Genomic DNA, 25,042 nt, shown 5'->3' with positions numbered 1-25,042 from the left:
AAAATCGGAAGATTTTTTTTACCATACTTGGTTCACTCGAAACGGTGATTGGCACTTCGTCGGGGATTTCGCTCAAGTCGCTTCTTCACTTTTCGAACCATTTCACGTGTCGTTGCAGTCTTTTGATGACCACCTACATGGCCATTGTAACGAGTAATGGTGCGATAAACAAAAACTTTATTTACTTTAAAGTGCTCGAGCTCACGAAAAATCGCTGGTTGTGTTTTTTCATTCCAAATATTATATAATGCAATCAGACTATTACGTTTGAAATCCATTACAGATTTTCTTTTTTCGCGTTTACTCTCGGCAAATATTTATTTTAAAACAACAGCTAGGCGCGTCTTTTGAAAGATCTTTTATTATAAATGAAATCAGTCATATTTTACATTTACACCTAATTCTCTTTTTACACGAATAATTTTTAACACAAGTTAAAAGGAAAAAATATATTTTTTTACACGAATTGTTTTGTTTTAACGCTGTTTTCAATATTTCATGAATTTTTCTTCAAGCTAAAAGAGCAAATAGGGGCAGATTTTTCGATGCATGCACGAAGCGTTTAAATAGTCTAAGGAAAAGTCTTTCGAGACTCGGTAGATTTTGATCTCGCCCTTTGATAATTTATTTCTTATAATGAATTTAATGAAATAAAGTTAACTCTAAAAAGAATTTTTTAATATTTTTTTCAACTTATTCGCTTTTTACACGAATTTTTTGGGAACGTATCTATCGTGTAAAAAGAGAATTAGGTGTATCTACAGTTGCTCGTTTTATTTGTGTATTCAGCAGTTGGACGGTCTGGAACGCTGCAGAAATGCAAAGTATTTTGCGACAAGCCCGAACAGAAAACTGTCGGACTTTCTTCTAAAACTTGGAACAAACGACGTACGGTTGATGGTCGGTGTTATTACAGCACACAATCTATGGGATCAACATGTGACCACCATTGGAATCATTGAGGACCCGATTTGCCTGTCTTGCTTGGAGGAGGCGGATAGTACTGAGCACCTTCTCTGTGAGTAACCTGCTTTTACTAGTGCAAGGCTGCGAATTTTGGGTTCCGATGTAATGAGAATGAGTAAAATTCGTTTCCTCAAACAAGTAAATACCTGTATATTCAGATTTACCAAAGAATCTGGAAAATTCTCACAGGTCGAACTACCTCTATTTCTCATTCTATCCTATATTTTCCCTCCTGAGTGTTTTAGGAGTCATTCATTCAAATTTCAATTTCAGTTGGACTTTTCGTTTTATTCAAGGTGATTCCATAAAAGGTGATGGCAATAGTACAAAAACAAAATTTGTGTATTTTTTGTTTTTTACTCATATCTTCTTGGTGGTTTGAATGTCAAAATTTGTAATGTAAACAAACAAGAGAAACAACAACAAAAAATAGAGCTCTAAAAATACACAGGCATTGAAACCTATTCTACTGCTATCACCTTGTATGGATTCGCTTTAATTTTATTTGTGCATCCCGCACGTTTAGCTGGAATTCCCCAACTGCTTCCCCTACACAATAGCATCTTTTTTGCTTTACCACACTATTAATCATGTCGCATATATGTATGCGTGTGCTTTCAACTCAAACCGGTTAAGTAGGATATTTTTAGTTGTTGATTTCCATGCAATTCGCTAAATTTCTTAACGTTCGTTTGCAGATCGGATGCAAAAAAATACATCTAAATTGAGAAACAATGTGAGCATACTATTCATAACAGAGTCCGAAAAGGGAAATTTTTGTTTAAGCATGACCAAACTTGGTACGGCATGATCCCTAGTGGAAATGCCCTTACCCGCCGTTCATTCATAAAGTTAATGCCAAATCGATTATTGACGGTACAATAATGAATCGTGAACCGAGTCGGATCGTATTGTATGAACATGATAGCATTTTACTAGATCAAGAATAAAAATTAATTGATACTAAGATGTGAATTGGTTGTTATGCTGTTACAGCAACAACAACAAACAAATTATTAATCCCTTCCACGACAACAGTCGGTTCTACGTTATCAGAACGACCCGGATTTATATCCAAAATTATTGGGGAATATGTTTTGTTGTTACAACAACCACATCCATATTATTAATTTATTATTATTATTAGAAGGACATTACGCACTGCGACCAGAGCTGATCTATTGTGAATGGCCTATTTTTGTAACCCTAGAGTTTTAGGCTTTTTAAAAATTTTAGCACAATTTTAGGTTTATTGTTCCAAAGATTGCATGGAGATACTACGATACCACCAAGGTGATGAGAGACTTCTGCCCAACGCAGGACATTCACAAAGCACATGCTCTGAGCTTTCTATGTCCATTTCGCAAAAGCGGCAGACGTTGGTCTCAGATAGGTTTAGGCAATCATTTACCAATTTAGAGGTGATAGTTGTTGATAGAAGGGCTTTTAGAGTCGCTCGGCTATCTGAAAGTATGTAGATGTGAGTACCTCTCATTTTACTGCTAAGGCATTCTCTCATACATATTTCAATGGAATGTATTTCTGCCTGGAATATTGTTGGGTAGAGTCCCATCGGAATCAATTTTTTGAATTTAGGCCCATTGATTCCTGCCCCTGTTCCACCATTTTCCAATTTGGATCCATCAGTAAACCATAGCTGAGAGCCAGGTTTGAAAGTGATAGAATTAGTTCTCCAGTCTGTGCGTTCATTAATTATAACTTGGAAGTTCCTGAAGAGTATTGGTTTGGGTGATAGTATATCATCCCTATGAAGAATGGGACTATGTAGGAAGTCTTCTAAGATCTTTAAATGTCCTTTCATATCCCCACTTTTAAGTTTAGATATACCTATTAATCTTAAGGCACTCGAGCGAGCTTCCCTTTCAATCAAGATTCGAAGCGGTGGTATGTTCAGGAGCACACCCAATGCATCAGTAGGACATGTTTTCATAGATATTATTAATTAAAAAATTTGTTTTGTTATTATGTAATGTAAATATATTTATGCATAAAAATATTTTGATCTGAAATTAAATTGAATGTGAAAATTAATTATTGAAAATATGCCAAATAAACTCAACTTGAAATTCCCTGTATCAGAAATAAAATTTCTCATTCCCAATTCGTTCTAGAGGCCGAATTGAGAGAGACTGATTGTGTGCCTTTTTTCGGCTTTGTTACTGTCACATTCCGAGCGACATGAATCGAAACTACCGAAATAGTACAAACGTTGAACAACTAATTAAATTTTTCCTGCAGGGTAGTGCTTGGACGAAAATGGGCAAAGATGAACTTATATATAATACATAAGTACATTTTCAATAAAATTGTATTCTAATCTCACTATATGCGATTTCAGTGGGCATAAATGGCTGTAAAAAATGATAATAAATGAATAAAAGCACCTTGAGTTTAGATTTATATAACTATTAGTGCGCTGCATTAAATAGGAACTACAGCGGATGTAACGGCGGAGAGAGCGAAGTGCAATACGCGATTTACATTTATGCAATAGTGAATTTTTTTATTCATTCATTTTTTATTTCGTGTCAATTTTGTGTTTAATATTTTAATGTAAACAATCGCAAACAAGAGATATTTAAGCGTCAGCGATTTGTAATAATACAATTAATGTAAACACTTCGCGTTTGCTATTCAACGGTGTAGTAGTCAATAAAATAGCAGTAAAATGCCTCCCTGTAATACATATGTATGTACATCATAAATTCCAGTCATTCTGGTAGCGTAGGGCCGACAGTTGAGTAAACATTTTGAGGAACGGTATAAGTATTTTTGTGGTTGTTGTAGCAGCACAAAGCATCCCCACGTATGTTATAAATATTTTCGAGCGACCAATATCAGCGATTTTGAAGGAATCAGCTGATTGGGTGACGTGACATGGGTCATCACAGCGATTTGTTTACGAAAAAACTGAGATTGTGTCGGTGATATACGAAAAAAATCAACACGGTCCCGTTATTTTTTCATAGTATTTAAATACTCTTGAAGGATTTAGAGGTTAGAGAAATGGACTTAAAAATGAGGTAGAGCTTGATTTTATCCTATTACACCATTCGAAGAATCCTCGGCAAATTCTCAGCGGATGCGGGCTTTAATTTGCTTGCAATTTGAGTCTTATAGGGAAATAAATTCATATCTTTGTGCAGAACTGTTTTCAAAGTATGTTCGTTGAAGCCGATTAGAACGAATAAATTCCTTGACGAAATGCCTGGCGAAGTGGCCTGAACAGCAGAGTAACAGATTCTATTATCAGAACTGTGGCATTTCGGGTTTAGCAACTGTCCTATCTTAGAGTTTACCAGTCTCTGCATTTTCCTCTACACGAACATTATCGACCCCACTGCAAGCCCTAATGGTGGTGAGACAATCCCAACTGCGCATTTTTTATGAAACCGAAACAACAATCCATGGATAAAAAATGTATTAATTACTCAGAAAAACAATATTAAATTTTTTTCGCAACACGCGTTTCATCAGTTGTTCGGTTTAAATTTGAATTATTAATTAAATTCGGTTTAATATTGAATTATTTTTTAAAACGCAAACATAAAATTGGTGACAAATTGCTGATCCTGATATAATTTATAATCTTAAACGAAGAGAGTACTATCCTTTCGTCGACCTAATTTTGTTTTTTAATTAATACATTCCAATCCTCCGTTGACTCTACTTGACCTTAACCACGTATTTTTCAGAAAAAAAAAATCAAATCGACCCACACATTAAACGCGATAATGGCGATGCAGCGTAATAATTAATTCAGACAATCACTTTAATTGATTAATTAACGAATTTTCTCACTTAAGGTGTTTAATTGAACCCGATTTACACCTCAAAAATTAAATTCCTTAAATACATAGCGCTCAACTAATATTTAACTGAAGATAAATGCAGCGAAATCTTCCATGCAACACTGTGAAGTCTGTTCAATTGTAAGCGAAAAATATATTCAAAAGGAAAACGACATGTCATGAAAATAAGAAAGAGAAATTAATTGGGTGGAAAAGTTGATGATACGTAAATGAAAATAAAAATTACAAAAATGTCTTTTCAATTATCACTCTGATTCCACCCATGTAATTTTGCTCCAATTTATGACGTACTTACGGCAAAAGTACAATACAATATGGGGCACAAAGGAGCTGTCTCCATCTCAGTAAAGCGACACCTACTAAAAACAATATACGATTGATTTTTATGAATAATGAGATAATATCGTACCAGCTGTGCATGATTCAATTATTAAAGGTTTGCTCACTAGTGACATTCGATTTTTGACACCCCTTACAAAAGGTTGTATTTAAGAAGGTAAATAAAGTGGAAAATATTAAATCCTTTTTGGTAAAAATGGTAGCAAAAAAGTATATTCTTACTTAAATGGAAAGAAACTGTGAACGGTTTAAAAAATAAATTTTAATTAATATTTGAAAGTAATGAATGGTACAAATAGAAGTTTAGGGAATTATTTCACTTAATCCAAAATTTTATATTGGGAATTAATTTTTAAATTTAAAACAGACCGCGAAGTTGCGAAGTTTCGCCAATATGAAACTAGTTTGTTACAAATAAATAAATAATTGGCACGTACAATTGTGTTAGGTGTTTGGCCGAGATCCTTCTCGTATTTGTAGCGCGCGTTGCACAAATAGAAGGACCTATAGTTTTAAGCCAATCCCGGCAGATGGTTTTTATGAGAAGCTTTTTCATGCTGGTACTGTGCTTTGCTAAGCCTTCTCTGGACACTTCATGCATCCATGGGAAGGTGGGCTCATTGGAAACAAGTTCCGTCAATCCCAACTTTTTTATAATGAGGTCTGAAATGTTATCGATCGCGACGGGACTCCCTGTTGTAACTCTTTGGGAAACGCTAGTCTTTGCTAAACATGAATTCCGTGTAAATCATCACATCATAAGAAATAAAGCTTTGTAAATTCCCCACTCATCGATCTCGGATTGCGTCAATTACTCTGATTTATGTTCTGACTTAAGCGGTATGTATTTCATGTCACACTACCATAGTCCTCTTTAGCGAGTTGTTGTCTGCTTACGAGCCCATTTTGAAAATGAAATGTGTTTCCTACAAATTTTACATTTCCTCCACTTTTACTTAAAATTTCTAGAACTAGCAACCCAGTGTCTTGTTAAGGGGGGAGCCTGCATTAGAGGCTTCAAAAAATCGTTTTTTTTTTTGCATATATGTCTTCTCAAACTATCCAAGAATGTATCCTCAAAATTTCAGAAGCAATTTCAAAATATCTTCGGAGTTACAGAAGAAATTGTGTGCGGTTTTTTATTTTTACGTTTTTTCCTAATTGGCGGGAAAGATAGGGAAAAAGTTAAACGTCCTATCGAAACGAGATAACATTGATTGTATTCGGAATTAAATTATCTTCTAGTTGAACCTAAAAAACCTTAAGAAAGTTATGATTAACCCACTTTTTAAACAATCTAAAGTGAATTTGTTTTTCCAAAAAAATTAATTTTTTTTTTAATTAGCGAAAAAATGTTGAATTTCTCACTTTTTGTTTAGTTTTCTTGGTTTAACTGGAAGCTATACTATACTAAAATAAAATTGTTTTTGGGTTTTTGGTTTGAGATGAAAATTGCGAACTGCATCTTTCCCGCCGCAAACACATTCATACTCGAGGCGCCTCGGAAAAATGCTTGTACCAGGCATAATATGACATATATTTTAATGAAAAAATTTCAGCTGGCTGTTGAAATATATAACAATAAAACGTGAAAGTTTCGTTTCAATCGAATTTGTTTTTTCCTTCGCAAAAAAATCCACGAAAAAATCGATTTTTTGAAGCCTCTAAAGCAGGCTCCCCCCTTAAGGGAGCCGATTTGTCAAGAGAGAAGGAGAAAGCTGTTTACTGAGCAAACCTTTTATCATTGAATTGAAATCAGCTAGTTTTAATGAGTATCATTCAGAATTCCAGGCTATAAAAGCGCGGATTTTTAATTTGAGTACCTGTGCATAAAGAGTTCAATTACTTACAACGGCAGATGTATTGTATAATATTTCCACAGCAAACTCTTAATGAAAATCAACTTTTCTCGCCGGTGCCATTGATTTTCTCACATTTTTATGCATTTGCCTGTCTATCTAATTGCTAATTCGGCTTGCTGTCTGCCACGTTTCTGAATGTTTTTTTTTTGCTGAATTGTTCTTTATAATTCATTTAACAGCCGTCCGTACGGAAGTAGACGTCAGCATGGTCGTCGTCGTGTGAATATTAATCCGTTTTATATGTGAAAGCTTCAAACCATTGCTGTTACTCGCGTGGGGTATAAATTGCATCTTTTCGAGCTGAAAAGTAAGTGGTGTTCTCAATACCGAGGGATATCGAAAACTTGGAAAACGTTCTCGAATCGTTTTCTTTTAGATTCGGTAATCAGCTGGTGTCAGCGAAAGTATTACCACTGTGTAGTAAAGTTGACCTAACCCAATGTAAATAATGCAGAGATGTGGCCAACATCAGACCGTTAATCGGTTCTCAGCGATTTCAAAGGAATCAACTGATTAGCGGATGTAACCGGGGGAGTCATGACAGCGGTGTGTTTACGAAAAAATTGTGTTGGGGATATACGAAAAAAATCTGCACTCGTGCTACTTCGTTGCCGCCTGAACGGCTGATTGTACGAGTGTGTGAATACGTGTGAAATGAGCGGGCAAAAATCTGCTGCCGAGTACCCGGCGACATGGGTACTCTCACAATTTTTCTTGCGATGCCCAATCCTGGTTGTTGCTGTTGTTGTTGTAGCAGCATAAACATTCCCCATGCATATAAGAGGAATGCTGCTGAAGTGACAGTCCTTGGCCGGATATAAATGCGGGTCGTTCCGATTACGTTGAACCGACTGTCGTGGGAACGCCCAAACCTGGTAATCTATCATCCTTCATCCTTTCTAATAGTTAAGTGTTTTTAACCGCTTTTACAGCTGATACATGCTGATTAGTTTCACTTGTATCGTCGAGATGGAAGAGCACTTGCTAATTTTATTGGGGTATCTATGAAAATTTACATTTTAATATAGCTCGAGGCTACGCGAGTAACGGTGAGTGAATAAGGACGAGTTAAGCTTCAAGCTGGAAATATTTGCAGACATACTAGATTACCAAAGCGTAAAATGATATTGTAACGTATTTGAATATTTTTGACAAGAAAATGTTAACTAATTTAATTTATCCCTTTCTATTTTTAAATAAATTTTTCAATATTTAAATAATCAATTATGCAAAGGTTTGAAAAGTAGTTTCTTGCAGGTTAGCGCCACCAGCGGATCAGTTTTCGTAAAAGTTTGGTCAAATGTTTGGTCCTAATCTCAAAGGATTATTCAAAACAAACTTATCTAACTTCCAAATCGAAATTATTCTACCGCATTAAAACTTCATAAATTTTAAATTTTTACCTTAGCAACATTATTGACGCCAATCAGAGCATCTGCATAATTATTTCATGCGATACTATCAAAAAAATATGTCATTAGTCTTAGACATTTTTGTGTACATACATTGTTATCTCTCGCCTCTGTCACACGCCGCTCTCCATAACGAATGTGTTTGTGCAGCCACCACTCCATCACAATTGCTCCTATCACACGTTGACCGCTGACCAATTGGGGCGGCAAGTGAATTATTGTCAATAGAAAACATTAGCGAGTCTTGAAGGCGTTAACATTTTTCGCATTCTTCGCAAATATTTTTCGTTTTAATGTATTTTTGCACTCTGTTTTTCACCTCATTGTTTTTCTAAGTCGCTGTCACTTAAGCTGTCATATCTATGTATATGTGCATATGTAGATAGCCTTGCCGCAAAGTTCAAGAACTCTTATATAGTAACTAAAATAGTCTTAATTGATTATAAGTTCTATGTATTTTGCATTTTGAAAATAATTAATTAATGACAAAGTATTCAAAATATTTACGGTATCTGTGGAACTACGCCTTGTCTTCTTAGATTAAAATGGCTCAAATGATTCTAGAAATAGATTTTATTTTCATTAGTCTATTCAAACACCTGTTCACATGAAGAGAGGAATGAAGAGTGCATTTAGTGGGGAAAAAGGAGAAATTATAAAAACTCTGAACAAAAAGTTCATTCCCTCCTATTTTGCCAGTTACATTTCCCATATGAACGAGAGATAACATGAAAATCACAACAAAAATGCTACTATGCCACAAAGGCCATAATTTTTTTCCAAGCACTAACATCTCAAATTAAATCGGGCATGAGAATAAGGTACAATCCATCAACTCACATTTCCATTTTATGTATGTATGCATACCTCACGCACGAAACTATTTTTAAGCAACAAAATCCCTGTACGAAGACGCATTTTGTGAGAATAAAAAAAAGATCGCACTATTGTTGCACATTTGAGAGAAGAAACACAAATAAAAGGCATACAGCATAAATACCATGCATTTTATATTTTAGTCAACTGAAAATTGCAACAAATTTATAGCAGAAAGTTCGGCTCTTTATATAATTTTTAATGTCGAGATAATTTTCTGTACGATTAAGAATTGTGACCTGTAAAATAACGTTCATTCAAATAATTTCGATTATAAAAATTCCAAACCTCATTCTAAGGCATTGTTAGCGAATCTTTTCAAAATAAAGAGGACTTTTTTTCAAATAAAAGTTGAAAGTTCTCAGTTACTATAATATTTGCAAATTATTCTAATAATGTTTCTTGTAATCTTTAATTCCAGCGAATAAGTGCTCACATGCCATGACACATATGTATTTATCAAATTAATTATAATTATAAATATTAATTTTAATTGGTTTATAAAATTCTATTGAATACTAAATGAATTTTATAACAAATAAAGTAGAGTAATTAACAAATAACTATTAATTATAATTGGTTTATAAAATACTAGTTTTTTCTTTAATTTTATAATAAATAAAATAGAGTAATTAACAAATAAGTACAATATAGCATAATAACTAAATACCGTTTGCCTTTAATTGTGAGCTGTCGTAATATTTCAGATTTTAAGTAAATCCAAAACTGTATTTCTCACACTGCGCATTTAACGCATTTTAACATTAAAATATATTAATCAATCATTTTATCTCTTTTCTTCTGCTTTATAGTTACCCCCTCATCAATGTGCCGCTACCCGGCACAATACCCACCAAAATTATGCTCCCCTTCGACGGTCGTTATTCATTATTCGCGGAACAACCACAACAAAATGTCTCATTGGTTAGGAATTTCTTTAGTCCTCCAATAACAAACAACAACTTCAGCTACGATCCGCCATTTCCATGGGCAAAAAGTTCTCCTGTTTTTTACGTACAACAAATAATGTTACGCACTGGTGTGCTACCATGGACCGAAGACATGCAGCTAATGGATGCATTTCGTGCACCACTTTACGAAGTCTTTAAATTGTTGGAAATTGTACGCAATCACGAAAGCGCCGAGAAGTGAGTAGCTAAATATAAATAATTTATGTACATAAATACATTGTTTGCTTATAAGTATGTAACATGTGCAATTGTATTTGTTAAACGAGTTTGATTGAAATTAATCGGGTATGTATTTTATGTTTTTTTTTTATATTTTTTTTTTTCAGTAAACGCACATTAGATCAATCTTGTTGGCATGTGGATAATGTCAAACGTTCACGCAATGAGAGAGTATTATTCCCCGAATACAATTGCTTGGTATTGTCGCCGGCGAATTTATGGTCACAAGATATACAAAATTTCACTAAAGATTCTAATTTATTAAGTACTATTTTTCAGTATCATGTAAGTATGAAAAAATACATCTACTCGTATTATATATATAAACTTGGCAAAATTACTTTTTACTGGCCGCTTATTTTATGCTGTGTCAAGTTGTTGACAAGTACCATACCATAAAAGCTTTCAAATTGAAGTTTTTGTTCTCCTACTACTATGATTTGCTGTTCAATAAGTGCTGCAACACAATAGTTTATAGTCTATTCAGTTATGATGCTCATTTCTTTGAAAACACGTTGAAAAAAACTAGAAAAATGGTATTCATGTTTCTAATCAAATAATCTGCACAACTATTGGTGTATAAACATTTCATTAAATAAACACTATACATATATAACTGTAGTTGACACCTTTATTTGCAACGCAATTTTGGAAGAGTTTCATTCTATACCTACTTACTTGTTTAAAATTATGTACGGCGAAATCGTATACGAGTTTCGTTAAAAATAAAGTGGCGGCTAAATAATAAATATTGCGCCAACCATCTAGAGACATTTCAAGAGTGAAATATGAAACCGGACTTCGCTAAAGTTTACCGGAAAATCGGGTTGATAGAGCGCACCGTAGAAGTGATTTAAGTAAAATTGTGTTTCATGTTTAATGACAAGTTTCCAATAAAACAAAAATGTCACGGAAAAATATTCATCCGCTTTTCATTTATAGCCGAATTAGATTCCAAATGTTAGATGGACAATCCTGTAGTTGTGACTGTATTTTTTTGAAAATTATGTTATTCTTTTTAACACACTTTTATTAGGTCGGGTTGTATGTATGTATGTATGCATGTATGTATGTATGTATGTATGTAACGGAATCTTTGAGATTAATTTTCACTGGCTTCTAAAACTCTGATCGACTTGGAATTTTGCACACCTATCAAGGACCGATGACAGTGCAATAATTTGATAAAAGTATTCCATTATCCTTATTAGGATTGCCAGGATTAATATTTTCTTTTTTTACTTGTGGGCAAAAAGTAAGGTGAATTTGGTTGTAAAATGAAAAATCTTTATTTATTCTTGTAAATCAATTTCATCCCCTTCAAAACAATCCCGTCTCGATGAAATACACTTATGCCAACGATTTTTCCAATCCCCGAAACATGCCAAACAGTCCATTTCCGGTATAGCCATCAGCACCTTCTTCGATTCAGCTTTTATCTCCTCAATCAACTCGAAACGCGTTCCCCGGAGTGGTCTCTTGAGTTTTGGGAATAGCCAGAAGTCACACGGAGCCAAATCAGGCGAATACGGTGGTGGCGGAACGATATGCGTGGAATTTTTGGCGAAATGGTCACGAAGAACGAGTGCAGTGTGAGACGGTGCATTATCGTGATGCAAAAACTAAGAGTTGTTGACCCATAATTCGGGTATTTTTAGATGAATTGCTTCACGTAAACGACGCATAACGCTCAAATAATATTCCTTATTAACAGTTTGGCCAGGTGGAAGGAATTCATAGTGCACCACACCACGAAAATCGAAAACATCTGGCCAATGGAGTGGGGTAGCCGTTTCTCAGGCTCCCTCCACGAAATAAGTTCTTCATCCCGATCACTTCTTTATCACGGCCGATAACTGCATAGCTTTAGACTCACAGTCGATAAGAAAGGAATTAAATATAACACGAATATATCGAATCATTAATTCACTGACTGCAATGAGAACAATAATTTTCATTCATAATAAAAAATAGTTTAAAAAACAAAACTAAAAAACACGCTTTTTTGCTAATCGAACTAAAAAGTAGAAAATAAAAAATAGTTTAAAAAAAACTAAAAAACCCGCTTTTATTGCCAATCGAACTAAAAAGTATAAAATAAATTTTAATGACAAAGAGACCTATAATGAAGTAATAGCAAATCGAACGATCAGTCATAGTCAACTACCTCAGAACAGAATTATAACAAAAATTAAGATACAAATAGAGTAATTCAAATTAAAGTTAAAAGCGTGGGATGCATTTTGCTTCACTTTCATAACCTTCTGTACATAGGTAGTTGCCAATAAAATGATTGTAATATTTACTATATCAAGCATCCCACGCTTTTAACTCTAATTTGAATTATTCTATTTGTATCTTAATTTTTGTTATAATTCTGTTCTGAGGTAGTTGACTATGACTGATCGTTCGATTTGCTATTACTTCATTATAGGTCTCTTTGTCATTAAAATTTATTTTATACTTTTTAGTTCGATTGGCAATAAAAGCGTGTTTTTTAGTTTTTTTAAACTATTTTTTATTTAGAGAAAAGAAAATGTAATGAAATTTGTAATGAGGTATGTATGTATTGTTTACCACTGCAGAAAGAACAATAACAAAAATGAAGCTTGTTAAAAAAATATAGAAACAAATAGTTTTCTCATCAAAATAAGCTCACAGCTTAAATGATGCAGTGTATTTTATATTTTCTCATAGAGTGCAATAACGGTGAAATGCATTTTTTTCTGTTTAGCTTAGCGTGTTAAGTCATTCTCAAAAAATGTTTCTCAAGAAAAGTTGAAAAAATTAAAAATTTTAAAATGGGAAAACGGACCTCACTTGAAAAAAGGGAAGATGTTATTCTTCATTATAAAGAGGGCAAAAGCCAACGAAAAAATTCTAGAAATTGTTGCTATTAGTTCCTAAACTGTCCAGCACATTATAGAAAGCTTTCGCCACGAAAACAGGATAGAAAATAAGGACAGATCGGCGCCAAATAAAATATTTAATGATGCAGATAAGAGGTGGATTGTTCGCAAAGTTAAAGAAAACCCCGATTTAAGCGCTTCAAAATTAACGAACGAAGTCAAAAAATACTTAGGCAAGGTCTGCAATCCTAAAACTGTTCGTAGAGTTCTGCGTGAAGAAAATTTTCATGGAAGGACTGCCCGAAATAAGCCGTTGGTTAATGCTCGTAGTAGAAAACAAAGAATAGAGTTTTGCAGACAACATTTGAACAAAGACATTTCGTTCTGGATGTCCCTTTTTTTGCGAATGAAAGCAAATTTAACCTTTTCACGTCTAATGGGAAGTCCTGCGTTTAGAGAAAACCAAACACCGCGCTTCAACCACGTAATTTGCGCTCTACAGTTAAACACAGCGGGGGCAGTGTGATGGTATGGGGTTGCATGGCCTATTCAGGCGTCTGAAATTTGACATTTATCGAAGGAAACATGAATAAAGAGATGTATATGGATCTGCTAAAAGATAATTTAGTACAAAATGCGGATGAAATGGATTAGGGATTCGTTTAGGTTCTACCAAGACAACGATCTCAAGCATACATCTGGTATTGTAAAAACTTGGCTTATCTGGAACTGCTCACATGTAGTACAGACACCTGCAAAGAGTTCAGATCTCAACGTTATTGAGAATTTATAGTCAGTACTGGAAAATAAAATATCAAACGACAATGTTTCTAATGATTCCGATCTGAAGCGGGCACTGCAGGAAGAATGGGATAAAATTAGTTCCGATTATATAGCAAAACTTGTAGAATCTATTAATTCCCGATTAAAAGCTGTTCTAAATCAAAGGGATACCCCACTAAGTATTAGCTATAATCATGAAATCGAAATATTAATGTGTTTATGTTTTTTGAATACTTTTAATTCAGTGTATCATTTAAGCTGTGACCTCAAAACTGTAACTGAATAATTTTAATTGTCATATTGAAGAAACATATTTTGTTATTTTTTGTTAGTAAATAAAACATGTTATTTAACAATAAAAAATATAAGATTTTTTTCTGTAATGGAAATACCATAAAATATATTTGATATTTTAATAATTTTCTTTGACTACATCAAATAAGCTGTGAGTTATTCTGTATTTGTGTATTTCAATCAAAATGGAATGCCTTCTAATAAAATTCACCGTCTTGATAAAATATATACGTATTATTGTTAAAGATATCTGACATCAACAACGAATATAAAATTAAATCTTTCCCACACGTTTCGTTCGTTTTTTTTTTTTTTCTTTTTTGTAACATGAAACATCGAGTAACGTACTGTTCGAACTACTAGATTGCAAAAATAGTTGATTAATCACTGTGAAAATTAGAAGAACTTATATATACACAGATGGTCATTAAAATAGGTACACTGCCTTTATCTATTGAAATCCTTGTGCCGCTCGGAAAAAATGTAAAGCTACTATTGAGATTTCCCCTTCTTTACAAATGACGTCACTGCTTCGGTGTGAATTTAAAAGTCCTGTTATATTAAGTTGCGTTATTGGTTGCACAGATCCGGTCATTTTCATAAAGTGTAACTTTGCGTGACCACTAAAATAGGTACTTTGCGGATAACTCTTACATTTTAATTAATCAAGTCAAAATTATTGAATGCAACGTTAGTAGGGAATTAGATAAATCATTATATAACTAATAATTAATATGAATTTCTTTCAAAGATGGGTCGCGCGCACCATTGCACAGTCGAGGAGCGGAGGCTTGCCAATATTTGAAAACAAAAAAAACCTACACTTTATTATACTAAAATTCCAAGTGATTTAAAATTGTATTATTAAAAAATTGTGTAAAAAGTTTAAAATTTGACGAACATTTTTTGAAGTTGTGAATTTTGTACAAAATTTGGAACCATTTGTTATGCAATAACTATAATTTTACAAAAAATGTCCGAACAAAGTTAAGCCTTACAAATATTGCCAACACTGTAAAAAGATAGCACTTATGACTTAATTGCGATACCGCAAGTGCACATATGTATGAATGTATGGTATTTTTTTTTTTTTCGTGTATGTTAGCTTTCAGCCGGCATACAGCTGGCAAAAAGTACATATTTAACACATAATTAACAAGGTGAGTCAACTTGCCATTTTGCTGACGTTTACCTATCGCCACTTTTACGCGACGTCTATTTGTTTTCTTAAGCAAATATTGCATTGCATACTCGTATTGTAGAACGAGTGCGTCTACTCTTTCTCGCTTACTCGCCAAATAAAGGAACTTCTTCTCTTCACTTGATCTTTGTAGTGCAGCACAAGCAGGTGTTACGCGAAATATTTCCAGAGCAAGAGGGGTATTGAAATTCCCCTTTAGATCTTTGTTCCCATAACGGTTACTTGCAAGAGGCATCAAGTGAAAATTGAAATATCTGGACAAAGATAAGTTGGCATTGAAAATCAGTACTAGAAACATGCCCACTTTAATGTATCGAACATTTTCAATTTCAGTAATAACATAGTAAACTAAATTTGCGCAAATGGGCGTTATACCGCCTACTTTCGAAAAAATATGTTTGTAAATTTATGAAGTGTATGCGTCTAGCTAACGTCAAAAGAAAGTGTACACGATATATTGACAAGTTTTAACTATTTATTTATCTACTTTTTAATTTCAATTATTCTTTTATAAAAACACAGTTCATGCTACAACAAAAACCAAATAAATAAGTTTCAAACTTTGTACAAAATTCACAACTTCAAAAAATTGACATCAAATTTTGAACAAAATTTCAAACTCTTTACTCAGAGTTTATGAAAAAATTCCAAGTATGCAATTTTATGGCTCATTAAATTTTGATATAGTAAAGCGCAAATTTCAGTCAGAGTGACTTTTGAGAATTTTTTCCGCTCGCGGTCTTGTGCATTTTCTCCATTTAACGCTTGGAGTGTGGAGCTTTTTATATATTTTTCTAAATTTCTTTTGATAAAAATTTGCCAAATTTTTAGAAATTTTATACGAAGTTGAAAGCTCGAAGCTTTATATGGTTCTTATTGTAGTATCAAGGCGAATCTATTAAAGGTGGTGTTGGCAAATCAGCTGAGTTGTTTTTTTTTTCTTTCGCCGTGTCCATGTGGCTGTCAGCTCAGAATGAAACAAGGCGAATTCATTATTTGTTTTCTAGTTTCTCAATATTTTGCCATGAGAATCAAACACACCAAACATTGTTGTTAGTCTAGTGCTACCACTTTTAATTAATACGCCTTTTTTTTGTAGGAATTATATTTTTATGAAAAAATAATTGACATTACAGAATAAATAAATAAAAAGTCCAAAATTATCAAATGGTTTGGATAATTATAATTTTGATATTCGAAATTAAGTACAATTTTAGATATCTTAACGAAACTTAGTATACGTAAAAAGTTTACATGAAATAAGCTGCTATTTGAATTGGGCGAGGTCGGTCAACAACCACACCCAACTTCCATATAAGATACTTTTCCAAGCTTCCAAGAATATGTTATTTCTGCAACTAATGAAGAAAATCTGAAATAAAATATGCGACTTTTAGTAAAATTAATGATAAAATGTGGAAAATGGACGCGCATGTCCAACTTTGAATTAAATAAAGGAATACGATTTATTTCAGGTTCAAACATGCACCAGGTTGATACTCTTCTACTTTTCTTATTGTTGCAATAGTTATATTAATATGTCTGTTTTCAATTTCCATTACCATAATCACATAATATTTACATACACACTCAGTTTCTATTTAATGTATTCAAAGATCTTTGCAAATAACAAAACCTACCTTTTGTTTGCTAATGTGAATATATTTTTATTCACCCAAAACTGCATCACTGCCCTTACAACTGCATTGGCATTTGCTTAGTTTTTATTTTTCCAGTACTTATGACTACGCACCTACATATCTGAGGTGCATTTACAGTCCGGTTAGAGTAAGTAGACAAGGAGTGTCTAAGTTCGAGCGGCATGTAGCTTTATCTATTACATAGCTAATGCACCTTCTCGCGAAATTTAGTGTTTGATTTTGACAAAAGTGATGCCATAGCTAATGCAGGGTCGTTCATGTTCGCCCGTTCTGAGGCGGCATAAAGCTGTGGAACATCAAGGCGTACATCACAACAAGGAGCTCAACCCAACAAAGAATGTACGCGCGAATTATAAATGTATATGAAAATTTCTTATGTCAAAGGCTTTATACATCGTCGAGTTTGAAGAGAGGATAGGCGATGATTGGTTTCGGCGCGAGCGTTATAAGTTGAAGAAGATGCAATGAGCTGAGACTTCATTTTCTAGGCAAAAGGTGTGTTTTATATTCATAAAAATTTCTTAACTCCTCAGCTAACACACATGAAGTGAGTTCCACTTAAAGATAGAGTTCGAACTCGAATTAAGTAATTTGATGACCTAAAGTTCACTTTTTATGCATAAAACTCAATATACCCTGGCAAATTTTGAGGAATATGGTTTTTAATCAATATTGATAGAAACAAATTTGCGCCCATCAGTGAGTGCGTGCCGTTACACTAGACTTGTTGTACAGTGTTGCCAACCGTTTGCTCTTCGCAATAAATTTAGTGCTTTTTTTATATCCAAAATGTGAACATTTTTGAGTTTGGTGTTTCTTTCCTCTTTTAATTTGAAGCTACCAAAATTGTAAGTTAAACTAATTTTTTTTTCTTATAATTTTTTTCCCCAATACAATTTTTTCTTATAAATTTTAAAAGTGCAAACCTCATTTATGCTGCATTTGAGGTTATGCAAGAATGTTGAATATATTTCTCTCAACTCTTCTTAACATTTAAAACCTTTTTGTAAATTTTAAAAAGCCTTTGAGTTTTCTGGATATGAGTTAAAGCCATAGGGGTGTAGTTATAGTAAAAAAACAAATACTTATTCCAAATTACTAGGGTTGCCTTCTATATTTTGAGCTCAATAATGAAAACACAAAAAAATTATAATGAACATGTTCTTGTTGTTTTTCAAAATATTCTTCTTGGAAATCAATACACTTTTGCATTTGCTTGAACCTACTTTCAAAGCACTTTCGCCACTCAGAAGTGGATATCTCCAAAGTGAGCTTTTTTAAAGGCGTCAGCATCTTCTTTAGACGTTGGCCTCGCATTTTATTTTTGATGTTCCGGAACAAAAAGATATCATTAACTGCCGAATCAGGCCTGTAAGGTGGGCGACCCATTAATTCGAACTTTTGAGTGCTCAAAAACTCAAAAGATTATTTGTTTTCGGCCTTTGCTGCCAAACTAACGGTTTTATACCACTCAAAATGGATTGTTTTTCTAGTGGTACAATTGCGACATGACCAAGTTTTCCGAAACACAGGCGCCCATTTGCTTTGAGGTTCTTCTTCCGCAAACAACTTATCAAATTATGCGGTATCCAACGAGAACAAATATTCTTGGCGACATGCGATACATGTTCATGCAATATGGAATGTATGCTGGTCTCACTAATGCCCAAGGATGCCTCTATCTCACGTTATGTCACATGACGCTCTTGCGCCATCAATTAACTCATAGCATCGATTGTTTCTGGCACAATAACCCTTTTTGTAAAACCTTTATGAAATTCGTCCTGTAATGATCGACGGCCACTTTGGAGCTCGTTGAATCAGCGTTTCAGCTCGTTGAATCAGTGACTAAATGTAGTGCTTCTACGCCAAAAGTAAGTTGATCAATGCACTCCTCGTTAATCCGCGTCGAAAATCGTAATAAATCGTCGCACGAAAATTTTCGCAAGCTAATACCATATTTTGACTCTTTGAAAAAAAAAACCAAACAAAGCTGGTAAGTGAAATCTTTATGTAAGTTGTGTAAGCTTGTGTTAAAAAATATTTAATTTTTCGATAAGAATATCACACGTTGTGTTGCAAAGGCAATCCTCGTATATCATTGGCGCTTACACCCTTTGTTGAGTGATTGGTTCAGCTCCTTCTGCAAAAGGAGGGATCCCTACAGTTTTATGCCGCCTCCGAACGGCAGATGGTTTTTTATGACTAGCTTCTTCATTGCAGAAATAAACTCGGAGGGTTACCATTGCTTGCCGTACGAGGACCGCTATTAGAAAAAATATAATCTTTAAATTCGTCTTTCATGCCCACAGTACTTTTTCGAATCTGTGCCCTAGCGAATGGTAGTCTCGCGCAAACCGCTTCGACTACGTCGTTCGAAAGATTTATGATCCAAAAAAGTCATAGAAAATAGTGATGAACAATGAACGTAAGGAGTGGCACTCTTAAGAGCTCTGTTACTTGTGCTAATTAAAAATAAAATACAACATAAACATCTTTGAGTTTATAATTATTCACAGCACTGTAATATGTGCCTCCTCTAACTATAGGCAAAGAAATCCATCTTTTTTTCTCATAAAATATGATTTCTACCATAACCTTTAATTTTTTTCTTTCCTTTCCTTTTCCAGAACATCCAAAAAACCAAAGTCTCCATAACCGAAATGCTCTTTGGCGTACCAATGCAAGATACTGGTTTTAAGCGTTATCCGCTCCGTTCACGTTCGCGTATCATACAATATGCCATCACGCTGATACTAAAACAAAATGATCAGGAGTATTTGAGCTCCTTGAAGCACAAACTTCTCCAATACTATCCGCCACTGTCACTCAATCCAATAAATGCTGATCAGCGATCCTCACAATCTGCAACATCATCACAGCCCACCGATCGTAGTGAAAAATCTTCCATAACTTACATTTTTTATCCGGATGAGTTTAAGATGTGGGAATTCCTGCCGCTGGTTGTTGCGTTTGTGCTGCTCTTCATTTATATGTACTTCTCGGTGCGTAAAATCGAAATAATTCGCTCGCGTCTGTTACTTGCAATTTGTGCCGTTATAACTGTACTAGGCAGTCTAACCATGTCACTTGGTGTTTGTTCATTTTTTGGCCTCACCATCAGTTTGCAATCGAAGGATGTATTTCCCTATTTGGTAATTCTGGTTGGACTCGAGAATTGCTTAGTTATAACAAAGAGCGTCGTTTACACGCAAGAAACATTCGATGTGAAAATCCGGGTTGCCAAAGCGCTCAGTAAAGAAGGTTGGCACATTTCCAAGACATTACTGACGGAGATTACCATACTCACAATCGGCTGTATCACAATGGTTCCAGTTATACAAAAATTCAGCATTTTTGCCATTATCGGCTTACTCTCGGATTTCATGTTGCAAATGCTGCTCTTCTCCACCATACTCGCAATGAATATCAAGCTACCCGAATACACGACCGAAGCGAAGCATTTGCCCAAAATGATGTTCAGGTGTACTATGACAAACAACACGGCAACACCGCCACCCGGCGGTTTCGGCATGTTGCTGAATGGGCGTAATGATTATCGTTTCTTTGACAAAAGCATGTCTACAGCTTCGTTGGCGAATGATGCCACATCTTTCCCCGCGACGAGTAATGGTGGTTACGGCATGTTTCACCGTTCACAATCGCACCCAAAGCTCTCATTTGCTGATCTGAATGTGCATCCAGCCGATTTAAACGCCAAGGTTGGTATCTCAGCTAATAAAGATGGCCGCATACCGAAACGTCTGCGTGTTGTTAATTTCTGGGCGCGAACACGTTTCTTTCAGCGCGCCTTCATGATCTGGATGAGTGTCTGGATCTGTACGATAGTTTACAATTCAGGCTGTTTGGAAAATCTATTCGCCATGGAAGGCAATCGTTCATCGTTTAGTAATGATGAGACGCAAGGATTTGTCAAAACAAATGAACAAAGCGCTGTCTCGAGCTTCTTTTCGAATATGCAGCATGCAATACATGGTGGTGTGGCGCCTGCTGGACAGGACAGCGATCGTATAAATAGTAATGATGCTAATATGGTAGGTCAGCGTGATAGCCGCATTCATAAAGGCGAGAATGCTGGAAGGCGTAAGAAAAGTGCAGGTGAATGAAATAATTGATAATTTGTATACTGAGCGAAAAAAAAATAAAATAATAACAGTTGCTTGTCATTGCATAAAAACAGATGAGATATGAACAGAAACGGGAAAAGATATCTGTGTCATTTTGTATTCTTCTCCATAACCTTGAGCACCACAATAACTTAATTGAAAATTGAGATTTCTTGCGCTAATTTATTGCCTCTATATCCTCGTCTATTAGACAAGGGAGGAACTCAAAAAGTTAGGTGATTCATTAAAGGTGGTGGCACTAGACCAACAAAAATGTTTTGCACGTTTGATTGTCAAATCAAAATATTGGGAAAGTAGAAAACAAAGAAAGAATTCACCTTGCTTCATTCTGGGCTGACATGGACACGGCGAAAGAAAAAGAACAAATCAGCTGATTTACTGATACCACCTTTAATAGATTCGCCTTGTGATAAGCATTGAACATTGGTAATAAAATTGTATACATATATAGAAAATGTGAAAGTGCAAAAAATAACTCTATTCTATGTATAATTAATGTCCGGAGTTGGAACCGAGCCCATAAGCCGGTGTGCGGCCACCCCAGAGTGATCAAAAAGGCCACATTTTGCGCGTAAAATTAGAAAGACTGCTCTGATGTGAATGAAATTTTAAGATTTGAATATCTTCGTCTTGCTGAACGCAATTAGGTCATCGAATTTGATCTTTGACAACTGACAGCTATTAAATCAACTTTCAAAACAACAAAAATTAATAGAAAAAACTTTCCTAAGTTGACGTCCTTTAGGTTTTGGGATTCGCTGTACATGAATTTCAGGCCAGTATAAATCTAAAAATGAACTTAATTCATATACATTGCCTGATATGCCCCAAAAATTATATGAACAGAATTTCTAAAAATACATACCTGAGTAAAAACCCTTCTAAAAACTCCAATTTCTGCAATAATCTTGCCATTTTATCACTTAGAAACGAGCTCAATTCGAATATGTACTTAGAACAGCAAGTCCTGCACTGTAAGCATTTAATAAAGGTGGTGCAAAATTAATCACCCCATCGGAAGATTTATAATTTTCGTAAATGGTTCTTACGTCAATCATGTTTGACACTTGCGAACTAGACAGTTGTGGTATACAAACAAACAAGCAATGGAACAAGGTTAAAAGTCAAAGATTTCCACTAGTCAAAATCATTTTTTTATTTAGTAAAAAAGGTATTCGAAAACAAAATTGTATGATTAATTTCGCGCCACCTTTCGAGCCAATTGGCTCGTATATCCTTCATTAGGTGTTTGGCCGAGCACATCCTCCAATTTTTGATGTGCGTCTTGTTGTTGTTCCACAAATGGAGGGACCTACAATTTCAAGCCGACTCCGAACGTCAGATGCTTTTTCATGAAGAGATTTACAGAAATACACTTGGAGGTTTGCCATTGCCTGCCGGTGGACGACTGCTATTAGAAAAAACATTTTATATCTTTTGGTGTTTCATGTCACAGTTGGTTTCGAACCCGCGCGCTACCGAATGTTAGTCACGCAGAAATCCGTCAGCTATGGGGATCGAGCAGATTTGCAACAATTATATAATACTTTATAAATGTACGATATGTCGTATATGCACAATAAAACCTTTATCATTTCAGGCACAACTGGCAATGGACCCGTCAATGAAACCGACGCCGAACTGCGTCGTCTACTCTACCCGGATTTCGAATTGAACTACTTCCTTTCCAATTTTCATTGGCGTGCCATTATGAAACAATATAACATTTCACTTAGTGGCCGCTATGTTACTCTACTACCCACAATCAAATTATCGCACGCCATTAGCCCCGAGGCAAGCGTGCTTATTCGCAACCCCGACGAAAAGGTGGCACAAAATTTTCAATGGAAAGCGCTGGCTGCTGCACTCGATCCCATTGATTTCAGCGACGATGAACGTCGTGAATCGCCAATGGTGTTCCCTGGCGGTACACCGCTCTACCCGAAAAGTCCCATGGAATTCTTCTTTGCCATCTCCATGTGCCTAATCAGCATTTTTGTACTCAGCTATACAATGGTCGTCTTCTATCGTTGCATTTGTACGCGTAATTATGCCGAATGGCGTTCCAGTTGGTATGAATCATCGGAAATACCACAAAAAACTGAGCAAATACTCGAAGGTGTGCCAACGAAAATTGTGGGTCACAAGCACACAGTCGAATGTCTCATATCGGATGGTTCACATATAATCAGTTGTTGTCTGCGTGGCCAAATTAAAGTGTGGGATGCGCGGACCAGTGAGAATTTGACGACAATTAATCGCGAGCATATGCAAATAGAGACGAAGCGAGAGGGCGGACAGGTGCTCCTCGAGACAATGCCGCATTCGCCCATCTGGTGTATGAGCGCATTTGACAATCTTGTGGCGGTAGGGTGTGCGAATGGACGTGTCGAACTATGGGAGACGCCGGAGGGTGTGTTGAAGGTAGGACTGCGATTAAATTGGGTTTTTTTTGATATGTGTTTATTTAAATATGACATTATTGTGTATTTTTCTCGTGTGCAGTGCATTTCTTCTATCGAATTGAAGCGCAACCAGGGCGTTACTCACATCCATTTGAGTGGTGATCGTGTTATCGTAGGACGTTTATGTGGGCGTTTGGAGTTCTTTCGGCTGGAAACTTACTGTAAAGGTCAACAAATCGATTGGAACTTCACTTCAGCTTACCGAAGAAGTAAGTTTAAATAAAATTGAAATATAATGAATGATTAATTAGTCAAATAGAAAGATGTGATGATAGAAATTACATCTTTTTTAACTTTTTTTTTTGTTGTAGTCTTTATAATGCTTTAGTTTATTCGAGCATTGTTAAGTTTATCAATTATAAAATTAGGTATGTTCATGTAAAAATTATACAGTACCTTGCCAATAATTGAATTTCCAAGAATTCGATCTCAAAGAAAAAAATATCAAAAAAAGGGCATGCACGCAAAACCAGTAACAGCTGATTAAATTGTTGGCGAGAAAAATCTCAAAGAGCAAACATTTTATCAGTTGAATAAATGAAAAATAACGAGATTAGCGTCATATGATTTTATTTTGTCCACAATAATTTGTTCTATTTCATCATCGCTTCAGATGAGGAGCATTCCATAAGCAATTTTATTGTTGAGGCAATCACAGCTTTCTTCATATTTTGCTTGCTTCCGTCCTTGCATGAATGTATTTTGCCAAATTAGTTAATAACCGAGAAGAACAAGCATAAAACACAAAAGATACCTTCAATACTTTCAACGGTGTTTGAAGGCTGTGGTCGTTGAGAATTCTCTATATCATTGGCCGATTTCTTTTTAATATATGACTTTAAAAAAACTTTATACATTTTATTTAGAATTTTCTTTACTTGGATTCTCCATTTAATTCACCATTTTTATTTAAATTTAGAACTTTGAGTCAATTCGCAAATTTTAATTCGTGTTTATTTTTACTTTACGATCAGCTGTTTTTCTCACTTGCCAATTCTAACAAGTAAAAATTTATCCAGTAAAAACTTGGAACTTCCCCTCAAAATGAAATGTCATTTTGCTCCATCACTTTCCCCTACTTCGCAACTTTCTTGGATACATGAACACGAAAACTTGATAATTTGTAACGATTCTTAAAAACTATTTGCTTTACGCACAGGCCT

General features: G+C 34.9%; 1 protein-coding gene across 6 annotated transcripts in view; it reads left to right on the top strand.

Moving 5' to 3' along the window:
- The window catches only part of LOC128868919 (sterol regulatory element-binding protein cleavage-activating protein), a 35,976-nt gene that overhangs the window by 7,678 nt on the left and 3,256 nt on the right, over positions 1-25,042 (top strand). For 5 of the 6 annotated variants that reach the window (XM_054111529.1, XM_054111528.1, XM_054111527.1 and 2 more), the window contains 5 exons: positions 10,101-10,436; positions 10,586-10,763; positions 19,897-21,385; positions 23,015-23,838; positions 23,920-24,088. In XM_054111529.1, coding sequence (XP_053967504.1) covers positions 10,101-10,436; positions 10,586-10,763; positions 19,897-21,385; positions 23,015-23,838; positions 23,920-24,088 — 2,996 coding nt within the window. The remainder of the gene's footprint in view (positions 1-10,100; positions 10,437-10,585; positions 10,764-19,896; positions 21,386-23,014; positions 23,839-23,919; positions 24,089-25,042) is intronic. The other variant, XM_054111530.1, reaches the window with a different exon arrangement.

This window comes from Anastrepha ludens, chromosome 6 (genome assembly GCF_028408465.1).
Source record: "Anastrepha ludens isolate Willacy chromosome 6, idAnaLude1.1, whole genome shotgun sequence".
NCBI classification, from domain to species: domain Eukaryota; kingdom Metazoa; phylum Arthropoda; class Insecta; order Diptera; family Tephritidae; genus Anastrepha; species Anastrepha ludens.
This window is presented reverse-complemented; position numbering and strand designations above follow the sequence as displayed.